General features: G+C 39.7%; 1 protein-coding gene across 1 annotated transcript; it reads right to left on the bottom strand.

Annotated features, from left to right (window-relative positions):
- Positions 1-13,196: 13,196 nt before the first annotated feature.
- On the bottom strand, positions 13,197-14,144 carry LOC126067827 (olfactory receptor 2W3). The gene has a single exon (XM_049870088.1). It carries the CDS (start codon positions 14,142-14,144, stop codon positions 13,197-13,199), a length of 948 nt encoding a protein of 315 aa, XP_049726045.1.
- Between the last annotated feature and the right edge of the window lie 544 nt (positions 14,145-14,688).

Here is a 14,688-nt window from a genome sequence, read left to right as displayed (position 1 = left end):
GGCTCATGCTAATTGGACGTGGTGAGCTGGAAGTTGCAAGACTTTTACTGTAGATTTCAGTTTCTTCCCACAATGGCTGCACTGCTTGTTTCATGGACTCAGGTACAAAGTGGCCAAGGTGTCAGTGAAGAATACCAGGCATGCGCTTAATGATATGGTCTCCCGTCACCAAGGGACAAGTGTGGATGCTGAGGCACACAATGAGCAGACTTTCCTAGAGGTCTTCTGTTTGCCATCCAAATACACTCTCCATCCCCTAGGAAAAATTAAAAGGGCTCCTGGTGCCTCCCGGATTCCAGCTGGATTTTGTCAGTGCAAAATCTCAGCAGACAGGAGGGAGAGAGGAGCTTAAGCTAAGAGTATTTATTCCTGTAAGATCACTTCAGTGTGGATGTGTCCCTTGACCAAAAGTCACTGGTCCTGCAGGGAGGCTGCATTAGTTTTCCATTGCTGTGTAACAAATTACCAAAAACTTAGTAGTTGAAACCACACATGTGATTATTATCTACTAGTTTCCTGGGTTCTCTGCTCAGAGACTCACAAGTCTGAAATCAAGGTGTCATCTGGGTTCTTTTTTTATCTGGAGGCTCAACTGGGAAGATTATGCTTCTAAACTTGTTAAGGATTAAATTATGACCCCCAAAATATGTGTTGGAATCCTAATCTCTATACCTCCTGATGAAATCCTGTTTGGGAATTAAGTTTTCTTTGTTATATTAATTGGGCCATATCAGTGTAGGGAGTGTCCTAAACTTAATCACTTCTAAGTGATATAAAGAGCAACAAAGACACAGAGATAAACACAAATGGGGAAGGACAGATACCAGGTGAAGATTGCCAAGGAATCCAGGGACAGAGCTGAAAGAGACAAGAATCTTTGCCCAGAACAAACAAAGCAAGCCCTTTCCCCTATAGCCCAAGCCCGTTGCCATCGAGCTGATTCAGACCCATAGCAACACTATAGGACAGAGTAGAACTGCCCCAAAAAGTCTCCAAGGAGCACCTGGTAGGTTGGAACTGCAGACCTTTTGGTTAGCAGCTATAGCACTTAACCACTACACCACCAGCGTTTCCTCCCCTATAGCAGGTGCCCTGAATTTGGTCTTCTAGCCTGCTAAACTGAGAAAATAAATTTCTGTTCTTTAACATCACCACTTGTGGTATTCGTATTATAGCAGCACTAGGAAACTAAGACAAAGCTCATTTCATATACTTGGCAGAATTCATTGTTTTTTGTAGCTGTAGAAACTTATGGCAGCTTGTTTCTTTGAGGCCAGAGGGATTTAGACTCTCTGACTTCAGAGAAAGCCAGACCCTTTTCTTAGGACTTTCAGCTGCTTCAGTCAGGGCCATTCGAGAAAATCTGCTTTTATGTTAACTCGCAATCAGTAAATTTAGAACCCTAATTACATCTGCAAAAGACCTTCATGTTTACCATATGACATCACTTAATCAGTGGAGTAATAGCTACCTTTGCCACATGGTATTGATTAGAAGCAAGTCCTAGGTCCTTTCTGCACTCAAGGGGAGCAGAACACACAAAGGTGTGGGTATAGAGGTTGCTTTGGTTAACCTCAGGGTCTATATTTCACCTTGATGTGACTCTTTGGGGCTCAGATAACCAAGCTCCATCTCTTAATTAATGCTATTTTGAGTGGGTCATCTGTCTGGGACAGTGCCTAATAGATGACGTGTTTACACAGATGGAAAGAGTGAGGTTTAGAAAAATTGGCTGTCTTGAAAGCAAGCTATAAATGCAATAAATGAACAGAGTCATAACTAAAATGTTGCTTTGTGGTTTCCTGTTCTAGATGTACTTCCCAAACACTCTGTCGCCTCCTATGAGAAATGAAACCTTCTCTGTCCACGTTATGATCCTTTTTTTTTCAGTTGGGCCTGTTGTAATGCCCCCCATTTCATTCTTTATTTGGGTTATTTGCATCCTCTCCTGTTTTTCTTTTGTCTATTTGGCCAGTGGTTTGTCGATTTTGTTGATCTTTTCAAAGAACAAACTTCTGGTTTTGTTGATTCTTTCTATTGTTTTTCTATTCTCTATTTCATTTATTTCTGCTCTGATCTTCTGTGGGCTTCTTTTGCTGTTCTCTATTTCTTTGAGTTGTGTAGCTAACTTTTTGATTTTGTCCCTTTCTTCTTTTTTGATGTGCGTATCTATTGCTGTAAATTGACCCCTGAGCACTGCCTTTGTTCTGTCCCAAAGGTTTTGGTATGATATGTTTTTATTCCTGTTTGATTCTAGGAACTTTTTTTTTCCATCTTTGATTTCTTCTTTTACCCAGTGGTTTTTAAGCAGGGTGTTATTCAGTTTCCATGTAATTGATTTTTTCCCTTGTTCTTCCTGTTATAAATTTCTGCTTTGATAGTGTTGCGATCAGAGAAGGTACTTTGTGTTATCTCAGTGTTTTGGATTTTTTTGAGGGTTGCTTTGTGGCCTAATATGTGGTCTATTATGGAGAACAGTCCACGTGCCTTAGAGGAGAATGTGTACTTTGCAGCTGTTCAGTGGAGTGTTCTTTATATGTCTATGAGTTCAAGTTGGTTGATTGTGACCTTTAGATCTTCTGTATCTTTGCTGAGTTTCTTTCTAGATGTTCTATCCTTTACTGAGAATGGTGTGTTGAAGTCTCCTGTGATTATTGTGGGACTGTCAATTTCTCTTTTCAGTGCTGTTAGAGTTTGTTTTATGTATTTTGTAGCCCTGTCATTGGGTGCATGGATATTTATTATGGTTATGTCTTCATAATAGATTGTCCTTTTAATCATTATATAGAGGGCATTATTTCTTTACTACTTTATTCATTCATTCAAAAATATTTCATGAGAATATAATGCCTTCCAGGCATTGGAGATAAGTAGTTAAAGAAACTCTAACATTGTGGAGTTTACATTGGAAAGATTTAATTTTCTTCCTGAGTAGCAAGAACTTTGTTTTTATTAAGGATAATAACCTGTTGTGATTAAATTTTTTTATCATACTTTAGATGAAGGTTTACAGAACTAGCTTCTCATCAGTTAGTGCACATATTGTTTTATGACATTGGTTGATAACCCCATGACATGTCAACACATGATTAAATTTTTTAACCAATTAATTAATTATTATTCAACTCAAAATGTTAATAAATTGTATCTATCAATGTTTCCCTTTATTTCTTATGTGCTATTTATCTCATTATCTCCCCCTAGAGACTCATCCCTATGAATTGCACCCTCAGAGAGCTTCAACCTCAGAATCCTCTACTGACCATTTTCCATGGCAGCTTACCAGTTGCCATCAAGATGACTCTGACTCATGACAATTCCATGTGTTTCAGAATAGAATTATGCTCCAGAGGGTTTTCAATGGCTGATTTTTCAGAGTAGATCACCAGGCCCCTCTTCTGAGGAGCCTCTGGGTGGGTTCAACCCTCCAACCTTTCAGTTAGCATCCATCTGTTTGCACCATCAAAATAGAAACATTTAAATTCACCCCCCTCCAATCTAACAAAAGAAAAAAAAAAAAAGTCCCTTGGAACATTGTCCTCCCCTGACCTCATCTCTAACTCTAGACTGCTTAATAGCTCTCTTCCCTTCTCAGACAAGCTCCTTAAAAAGGACAAGCAATAGTCTCATCTTGGCCCTTACTCTCTCTTCAGTACATGGAAACCTGGCTTCTTCTAACACCCTTTCAAACTACTGCTTTGGCAGAGGTTTTCAATGTACTCATAATTTTCAAGTGTGCTCCCCTTGGCATTTTGCACATTTTAGAGCTGCCTTTTACTGACTCTCTGGCATACTGAACACACAGGTACTCCTTCCTGTTGGAAATTTTCCTTGGTTAGTTAGGATGGTTCTGCACATCTCTCAAGCACAACCTTTTTTTTTTTTTCCATAAAATCTTTGTCTCAGCTGACCACATAAGCATTTATTGCTCCCAGTATTACTTCTTTCCCTGGAATAATTTTATCTGCTTGATGGTTTTCACCACAAATTACTTTTTAATAATTCCCAAACAAATTTTTGGCATAGACCCTGTTATGAATTGAATTGGGTCCCCCCAAAATGTATGTTTAAATCCTAACCCATGGTACCTGTGAATGTGACCTTTTTTAGAAATAAGGTATTTGTAGATATTATCAGTAAAGGTCATACTGGAGTAGGGTGGGTCCTAATCCAATAAGAGCCATAGCCTTATCAGAGAGAAAAGATGTGGGGAGACACAGAAAGAAGATGGCCATGTGAGGACGGAGTCACACTGAAGCTGCAAGCCAAGGAACACCTGGGCCTACTAGAAGCTGGAAGAGACAAAGAGGGTCCTCCCCCACAGCCTTTGGAGAGAGCATGGCACTGCTGACCCCCTGAATTTGTGAGGCAATACACTTCTGTTTTATAACCCACCCAGTTTGTGGTACTGTTATGGCAACCCTAACCCTGTTTTAGAAAACTAAAACATACTCTATGTAGCATTTTAGGTAGGAGCCCAGGTGGCACAGTGATTAAACACATCAGCCACTCCACAGGAGACAGTAGTGACAGTCTGCTTCAGTAAAGATTTACAGCCTGAGAAACCCTATGGGGCAGCTCTACTCTGTCCTGTAGGGTTGCTATGAGTCAGAATTGACTTGAAGGCAGTGGGTCTTGTTTTGTTTTGTTAGCATTTTAGACTATTTTGTAGAAAAGAGAGTCTCCAAGAGAAATCCAATTCTACATGTTCAGTTCAAAACTCAGTATGTGCCTCCTGCACACAGATATATGGCCACCGATTTTCTCACCTGTGCTTCTTTCATCTAGAAATTTTCACATCTGCGATTACCTTGTTTATACGTATAATTTACATTTTTTCCACAATGCAAGGACCTTCTGAGTAATACTTGCTGCTGTAACTCTGGCAGCTAAAAGACTACCTAGCACAATATTTGTTTCACTGATGAATACATTAGTAGATTAATGATGTTGCTGTGATTCACTTTGCCAGCACTTACCATGGAAATGAAGATTGTTGCAAGGTTTAGAAGGTGAGAATCAGTCAAGTGAATATGACTCTCCACTTGATAAAATAGCACGAAGCAAAACACTACTCAACACAAATCCCTAGATTATGATTCATTTTTCTTCTGAAAATGTTTCTATGTCTTCTTGGATATGAGTTTTTTGACTCTCATCATATAAAAAAGAGAGCAAAGTTATAAATATTGGTGCCAAAGAAAAGGTTATATTTATGAGAGTACAGTTGTGGTAAATCAGGAGAGCCTTTTGAGACGCTATTGTCCTCAAGCAGTACTTGGAATAAGCAAATGGGAAGGGTGGATGGTGTAGAGAAAAAAAGCCTGGAATAAACAAATGTTTGAAATAAAGGATCATAAGACAGTAGAGGTCTTCAAGACGGAAAGATGGAACATAGTGGAATTTAAATGAACCCAAGCATAATGAAGAATTTGAGGCTGACAGATGCTGAGCTACTTGATTCATGAGCTTTATAATTGTGGAGTACAACATATGGACAAAATAAGCCTAAACATATGGCATATTTCTTGTGCCTGGGAATGCTAAAATCTCCAAAACAATAATTATATGAAACAACACAAATGACTCATTCTTTTCCATTACAGTTACCCAACAGCCTATGGATAATATACTCATTACATTGGTAACAAACTTCCTGGACAACTTCTTCTATGTCTCAAGTACACACACAGGTGCATGAATATATAATATATAACATATAACATATAATATATAATATAGGCATGCATACCCCTTGCCATTGAGTCGGTTCTGACTTATAGTGACCCTGTAGAACAGAAAAGAACTGGCCCATACGGTTTCCAAGGAGCACCTGGTGGATTCAAACTGCCAACCGTTTTTTTTTGGTTAGCAGCCAAACTCTTAGCCACCAGGATTTCCTATGTGCATAAATATATACATATACACATATATATGTATACAGATATGATATGAAAAAAAAATTTTTTTTTAACATATGTGAAAAATCATAGCTCACAGATTAAATGGATATGTAGGCAGGTACACATTATTTAGATAGACAGTATTTAAAACAATTATATTTAAAATGTTCCATATGAGATTAACTTGTATTCAATGTAACTAACCATGGTTAGATGTTATTTAATAAATTTTGTCCCACCAAAATACATGTTGAATTCTTAACCCCTTGTACCTGAGAAAGTAATATTTTTAGAAATAGGGTTTTTGAAGATGTTACCAGTTAAATTAATGTTAGATTATACTTGAGTGAGATAGGTCCTAATCCAGTCTGGACAGTGTCTTATAAAAGAGGAAAGAGACAGAGAGAGACACACGGAGGGAAGAGCACCATGTGACACTTCAGATGCAAGGCAAGGAACACCTGAAACTACCAGAAGTTAGAAAGGAGGCAAGGAACAGATTTTCCCTTAAAGCCTTAGAAAGAATCAACCTGACAAACACCCTGATTCTGGACTTCCAGGCTCCAGAACTGTGGTACAATACATTCCTGTTCTTATAAAGTACCCCGTTTGTGGTATTTTGTTATGGCAGTCATCAAAGACGAATGCCCTTGGAAGGGGTAGGAACCTTTGGTGGGCATAAGGCCCACAGTCATGAAAAGGGGAAAAAAGCAAGGCAAAGATCAGGTGTGACACCCTCTGTGATTCTAGTCTTTTCATCTCCTAATCTGACTTAATTTTGTGGAGTGCCTGCTTTCATTGTTCTTCCCTACTGAGTCTTCCACAATTAAAAAAAAAAAAAAGATCTCTCAATAAAGTTGTAAGGTCTGTAAATCTTCTATAAAAATATTGGTAATTGTCATGGATTGAATTATGTCTGCCCAAAAATGTATGTATCAGCTTGGTTAGGCCATGATTCCCAATATCGTGTGGTTGTCCATTTTGTGATTGTAATTTTATGTTAAGAAGATTAAGGTGGGATCGTAACACCACCCATACTCAGGTCACCTCCCTGATCCAGTGTAAAGGGAGTTTCCCTGTAATGTGGCCTGCACTACCTTTTATCTCTCAAGAAATAAGAGGAAAGAGAAACAAGCAGGAAGTTGGGAACCTCATACTACAAAGAAAGCAGCACCAAGAGCGAGTGCATCCTTTGGACCTGGAGTCCCTGTTCCTGAGAAGCTCCTAGACCATGGGAAGATTGAGCACAAGGACCTTCCTCAAGAGCTGACAGAGAGAGAGAAAGCCTTGCCCTGGAGCTGATTCCTTGAATTTGGACTTTTTGTCTACCTTACTGTGAGGAAATAAACTTCTCTTTGTTAAAGCCATCCACTTGTGGATTTCTGTTATAGCAGCACTAGATGACTAAGACAGGAATGGATACATATTTTCTCCCAAGCCCAATGACCATTTAGAACATGCCCTCTCTGCAGGGGCAATATCACCCCTAAGAGGGAAAAAATTGGTTCTTGGAGGGTGGAAAAATCATTGACATTACAATAGTTTGTAGTTCTACAAATTGCCACAGTGCAAAGCCAGATAAACAATATATTATATCTGTGGTTATTAAAATTTCATGAGAGGGAGTTGGGGGAGTTAATCAAGAAAGAAAACATGTTTTAAAAGGCTTCTTAGGGAAGCAATGATAAAAAATATCTTGAGAAACACTGAATTAGAAATCCCATTGAATAGATGGGTTTGGTTTTTTGGTTTAGGGAAAGTACAGCACATGGCAGTAAATGGCAAGGTTTTATTAATTTTCTCAAATTTCTACATTGAGGAAGATTTAGATGATATAGTGTTGGTGGTAGGAGAAGGGAGCATTATTCTGGTTAAAAACAAACAAACTACTACCTTCTAGATGGAGAAATGCTATAACTCTTACATTCTGGAGTGTGCAGGGTTATATTAGGATGTGACCTACTTAAGGCTTCATATAAAGCTGTGTGGTTAGGAATGGAAATGCTATAATTAGGACACCCCCATTCAAGTTCCTATTCCCCCAATGACTGGATATTGACATCTCTGTACCCTGAGTTATTAGTATCTAGTCATTGGGGGAATGGGAAGTTGAATGGGGGTATCCTAATTATAACATCTCAGGAGCCCTGGCGTTGTAGTGGTTAAACCCATCAGCTGCCCTGGGGAGAAAGATATGGAAGTCTTCTTCCATAGAGATTTATGTTACTGCAAATCACGGATTGGTGCCACCTGCCGCAAAGCCAATACTGAGACAGGAGGAGGTAAGCAGCAAGAATGCTTTATTGAACACTGGTATTTAAGAGACAGAGGGGGTTAAATTTCTCCCAAATTCTAATTTTAAAGAGCTAGCAGAAGGGTTTTATAGGGGGAAGGTTAGGGTTACCTAATGTTTTTAAGCGCATAGCCCACAGATGGTCTTATAGATCACAAAACAACTATAAGAAACTATTAAATTAAAGATATGCGTGTCAGCCATCTGGGCTCTAATCAGTATGTTTGTAAGAGGCTGAAAAAACTCACATAAGAATCTCTCAGCTAGTAGAACTGTTCTGCCAAGTCCACTCTAGCTGAGATAGGGACCAGGAGAGAAAGTTGCAGGTTAAAAATGTCAGGCAGCCTTTCTGCCATTTTGCAGGCTGAAGGCCATTTCTCAAGAGAATAAAAAAGAAAAGAGAGAACAAGGCCACAGGACCTGAGAGAGCTCTGCACCCCTTTGGAAGAGACCAGTGTAGCTGGTGTAATAAAAAAATGTTTTTAGAGATTACTTAAAGCATCATTATGGCGTTAGTTATGTCAAGCTCTCAATCACCCATTTTGAACAGAACACATGTTGTAAGGTATTAGGGTGTTGATTATGTTAAAAGTGGAACAGACTGCTCAGCCCTATCTTGAACAGAACCCGCGCCATTTTCCAAAGACTAGAGATTAATCACAGCTTATACAGCTATACTAAAACAAACGAGGAAATATAGTCTCTCTAATTTAATCTTAAAACACTGGAGAAAATGTATTTTCTCTACTTCATTTACAGCCTTGGAAACCTTATGGGGCAGTTTTACTCTGTTCTACAGGGTCTCTATGCGTCGAAATCGACTCAACAGAAGTGAGATTTTTATATTTTTTGGTTTGTGCCCTGAGTATCTCATTTGTAATGTAACTGTGATAACATTAAAAAAAAAAAAAAAAAACCTGTTGCCGTCGAGTCGATTCCAACTCATAGAAACCCTATAGAACAGAGTAGGACTGCCCTGTAGTTTCCAAGGAGCTCCTCGTAGATTCGAACTGCTGACTTTTTGGTTAGCAGCCAAGTTCTTAACCGCTATGCCACCAGGGTTTCCATGACAACATTACCCACCTCATTATGATTCTTTGAAATTCAGTAAGTTTAGATAGGAAACTTGAGGGGAAGTAAGTTTACGTCTACAGGGGAATAACAAATCAGAAAAGGAATGTGAGAATGGCTGCACAATTTGAAGAATGTAATCAATGTCACTGTATTGTACTTGTAGAAATTGTTGAATTGTTGTATGTTTTGATGTGTATATTTTTGACAACAATTAAAAAAAAAATCAATGAGTAATTACAAGTAAAATCCTAAGAGTGGCTACCACATGCCATGTACCCCAAACTTATAAACTATTATTAGTAACGTTTAAACAAATGTTTTTCAGTGGAAAACTATGTATCATCTCTATCACACCTTTCTGATTATCATATTCTAGCCCTCTTCCTTAGATTTGAGCCATTTTGCACTTCTTTGTAAATTGAAGGAAAAAGGTAGATACATAAAATACATCTAGTCTGGTAGAGTGTTAATTGAATTCTTCTCTCCCAACTTCCACCCACACTCCATAACAACCAGTATTTTTTTGTTTGTTTTGTTTTTTTCTTTTTGCATTTGCAATTCATCTTAACATCCTTTTACTCCCTACATTCACTGCGACCCCAAGCGTGCAGAATAGAACTGCACTGGGTCACCATGAATTAGAATGGACTCAATGGCCGCAAACAACTGCAACAACTCCATATCCATCCATGGTGGTTTAAATTTTCTTTTACTCCAGTTATATTATCTGACTTGTTCCTTCATATCATAAGAGTAATACAAATTCTTTTTAACAAGTGCTAATTTTTATATCTGTATGAGTCATAATTTCAGTTTCGAAAATTATCTTATAATCACGTACATGGAATCGATGGCAATAATAGAAGAGGGAGCTGTAGTAGTTATAGCAAAAAAATATAGTTGCATAGACAGGAGCATCAATGGAGATTTTAAAAAGGAGAGAAAAAAAGATAAATGGCTGACAGAGAAAGAAAATGTAGTGGCTATTCAAGGAAAACACATAAAGGAAATTCTAGAGGAAGAGAGCATCTGGAAAGAAAGGATATGGAAGTCACCACGAGATGGTCCTCAAGCAATGATTAGAATAGAAAAGCATTCACATAAAAGAGAAGACAATTCTATTCTGTTTCATCTTACCTTTTGACTCAATTTTAATTGTTTAACATATTTAAGGTGGTGTACGAAAAATGGATATGAAAGACAAAATGTGCCCCGCAATTAAGGAGATGATTTTGTGCCCTACTACTAACATAAAGGTTGGTGGGTCCAACCTACCCAGTGGTGCTGTAGAAGAAAAGCCTGGCAATCTGCTTTCCTAAAGATTAAAGCCAAGAAAACCCTGTGGAGCAGTTGTACTCTGTAACGTACGGGATCGCCATGAGCTGGAATCAACTTGATATCAACAGGTTGTTTTGTTTTTAATAGACAGAACATTCTTTAATAAGGAATGTCCCAAAGAAAAAGAATGGGCCTGAGGAGTTACAGAACAGGTAAACAAGGGAGTCATCCGCAAGTCTTATAGGAGTCCTGAGGGGGAGTGGAGAGGGTTTATCTCAGTCATATGGTGAAGGATGGCTTTTTTCTTGCAATTAGCTGTTCCTAGAATACAAAATGGGGGAGGATTTATTAGCTGCCAAGATTTTTTTGGAGCATAGGGCAGTGGCATAGTGGTTAAGTGCTACGGCTGCTAACCAAAGAGTCAGCAGTTCAAATCCACCAGGTGCTCCTTGGAAACTCTATGGGGCATTTCTACTCTGTCCTATAGGGTCTCTATGAGTTGGAATTGACTCGACGGCACTGGGTTTGTTTTTTTCTTCTTAGGGCTCAGGTAAAGTCAATATTTTCCTGGTTTAGACAAAGGGAGTCAAGTCTCTTACACAATTCCAGAACAATAATCTTTATTGGTGACAGGGAAGAGGATGATCCAGAGAAAAAACTATAAAAATCAGTCACAACTCTGCAAACATATAACTGTCATACCTCAGAGTTAGGCAAGCCTTCTTCCCTTTGGGACATTTTTCCAGAGGCAAGGAACACTGGCAACTTCACATCCTGGGGGCTGCACCATGGTATCTACTGTGGAAGTCCGATGAGTTCTCTCCAAGTGGAGGACTGGTTGGAAGAAGTCCTGGGAGCACTTTCCAGCCTAGTATGATCCTTTATATAATCTCCCCTTAGATGGCTCTCAGTACTAGGAGCCATTTTGGAATTTAATAACTCAGGAGGAAAGCATAACTGCAACATAGTTACTGTATTTTTACACAAATAATGTCCATTATGCGTTTTATTTTTGGCCAGCCTCACAAACCCCTCACACATCATTTTCCTAGGCACCCTATTTGTGTTGTATGTGTGGGTACATTATTTATGCAGGCGTGTTATTTGAGGAAAATACAGTAACTCTTATTCACCATTAGCCCACCTACATTATTACTTCGTTAAAAGAGCAATTTTTAATGTTAAGACCAAAGTCTGACTTGAGCACAAGAGTCTTTCTTCCAGCAGGCTCTATGTCTACAAGGACCCCTACGGGACTGGCGCCCTTTGTGCCACTATTTTCCCAGAAGAGGTATAGGGATAAAAGGGTTAGGAAGGCAGGGAAAGAATACAGGACATGGGGGAAAGAAGAGACTGTGAGGTCAAGGGAACTGAGAACAGATGCGACAGCAGGGGAATGAGTACCATCTCCTCAGCCAGGCTTTTCATTCCCTCCTGCCGTTATTTTCCCTTGGTTTTTGAGTGCTATCTCAGCTTTTTGCAGAATCCGCTTGCCCTCTGGATGCCCTTAAAGTGTGGTCTGAGGACCAGCAGCAAGGGCATCCACTGGGAGCTTTGTAGAAATGCAGAATCTCCACCAAAGAGGGAATGAATCAGAATCTGTATTTTAACAAATTCCCTAGATAATTTGTTTGCATCAGAAGTAGAAACAGCCTGTGTTACATAAATACCAGGAGTTACACAGACTTTTTAGCCCCAAAGTGTCTTTGATACAGCTTGTCAAATGGCTGAAGATTTTTAATCTTTTAATATTTATTTAGCAAAAAACAGCAGGAGTTAGGAATCAGAATTTAGAGTTAATTTCTGGTCCAATGCACCTTGAGGAAAGGATTTAACCTCCAAACCTTATGTCCCAAGTGGGTAAAGTGAGAATAATGATAATCATGCTGACCTGAGAAGGGTACTGAGAAAAGTAGATAAATCACAAACACAGGGCACATAGCAGAAACTTAATAAACATGAGGTCCTTCTCCCTAAAAAAAATAAAACGTACCTGAGAAATAATCATAATTTTGTATTTAAATGATCCATATATCATTATTATAAGTTAACTTCTTGGTTTATCCAGAATCTGAGAAAAGTGTATAAGGAAAATTTCAAATGTTGATGGTGAATGGTAGGAAACAAACACACACACACACACAAAAGATTTGATGAAAGGCTTTGGGTGAGAAGGCAGGAAGCAGAAAACACCAATCTTTGGTGAACTTTGATGTTGGGTGGCTGCCAGCTAAGGGAGACAGTTAGTCCATGCCGAGGTCAGTGATGGTAGGGTAATTGTGATTATTCTGACAAAACACCCAGAATACTGTGAAATGAATAAAAAACAAGCAACAAAACAAAGTCTCTGATTAAGAAACTTGTTTCCTACTTGGCACTCCGGTATACGTTGGTGGAAACTCACATTTGTAACTATTCTTTCTTTGCTCTTTGGACTTCTTTATTAATTATCTAGGGAGTGTTATGGGATGATAATGTGTTGTGCAGTTCACACATGGAGATTTACTATTTCTGAACTGTCTTTAGAGGTCCAAGAAAAGGCAAATAAGGAGGGAGTCACAGACCAAGACCAGGTCCGGTACTTCCAGGTACCATCAACTGCCCTCAGTGGAGAAGACAATCAGGGCTTGGTGTGCAGGCAGATGTTGTTACCCCTTTCCTACCTCTCTATTACCCAGTAGCAGCCTCCTCAGTGCCCCTTTCACCTCTTTGTTTCTGAGGGTGTAGATCAGTGGGTTCAGGAGCAGGGTGACAATGTTGTAGAAGAGGGTGAGGAATTTGCCCTGGTCTTGGGAGGATTTATTTCCTGGTTGCATATACATGTAAATGATGTTTCCATAGAAAAGTGAGACCACAGTGAGATGGGAGCCACAAGTGTTAAAGACCTTTTGCCTCCCTGATGCTGACTGAATTTGTAGCACAGCCCTCACTATGTAGCCATACGAGATCAGGATAAAAACCAAAGGTGAAAGCACTATGCCCACCGCCAGGACAAAGACAGTGCCTTCGATGGCCACGGTATTGATGCAAGCCATCCGGATTAGGGCTGGCATCTCACACAGAAAGTGGTCCACATGACGGCGCCCACAGCGGGGTAAGTGCAGGGTCACTGGAGACATGACTAAGGAGTTGGCTACCCCACAGCCCCAGGCTACCAACACCAAGCCCAGGCAGAGCCGCGGATTCATGATCACCATGTAGTATAGGGGCTTGCAGATGGCAACAAATCTGTCATACGCCATGACAGCCAGAAGCAGGCACTCTACACCACCCAGACCCAGGAATAGAAAGAGCTGGATGGCACAACCAGTGTAGCTGATGGTCTTGTCACATCCATTAAGGTTGTAGAGCAACTGGGGGATGGAGCTGGTGGTGAAACTGAGGTCCAGGAAGGAGAGGTGGGTGAGAAAGAAGTACATGGGGGTGTGGAGGTGAGGGTCCAGCCGAGACACCAGGATGATGGTGGTGTTGCCCACAAGGGTCAGGAGATAGGCAATCAAGATGACCACAAAAAGGGTTCTCTCTAGATGGGGACGGTCAGAAAACCCCAAAAGGATGAAATGGCTTTGGGAGCTGTCATTGGTGCCATCCATCATCTCTACTGTACCTGAAGACAAAAATGATAATAATAATAGTAGTAACAAAAACGATAACAATGACAGCCAACATTAAGGGAGCATTTGCTTTGAGCAAGGCAGACTTCTACATTTTTTACATTGATGTATTCATTTAACCGTAGCAACAATAGCATGGAACCAGCACTATTATTATCCCCAACTTACAAAGGAATGCTGAAGTATATGAACAAGTAAATTGCCATATCCAGGGAAGTTCAGGTGCAGAGCTGATATCTGAACCCGGGAAACCTGGTTTAGCATTGTCATTCTAACCACTAGTGGGATTGCCTCTAATTTCAAGAAAGTAAAATGTAAGTTCTGTCTTGGCAAACCATTTATTCTCCAAGATACCCAAGTTCTTAAGCTCATACTAAAACCTCAGAAACCCAAAATGGAGCCCCCAAATAATCAATTAGTTAGAAACAATAAAACTTGCCATAGAGCCAATTCTGACTCATGGCGACCCTATATGTGTCAGAGTAGAACTTCACTCCATAGGGTTTTCAATGGCTGAGACTTTGCA

The sequence above is a fragment of the Elephas maximus genome, chromosome 2 (assembly GCF_024166365.1).
Source record: "Elephas maximus indicus isolate mEleMax1 chromosome 2, mEleMax1 primary haplotype, whole genome shotgun sequence".
In the NCBI taxonomy this organism is placed as follows: Eukaryota; Metazoa; Chordata; class Mammalia; order Proboscidea; family Elephantidae; genus Elephas; species Elephas maximus.
Note: the sequence above shows the minus strand (reverse complement) of the source record. Positions and strands in the feature narration are given on the sequence as shown.

Coding starts and splice junctions, on each gene's coding strand:
- LOC126067827 (XM_049870088.1), bottom strand. CDS start 14,144: ATGATGGATGGCACCAATGACAGCTCCCAAAGCCATTTCATCCTTTTG.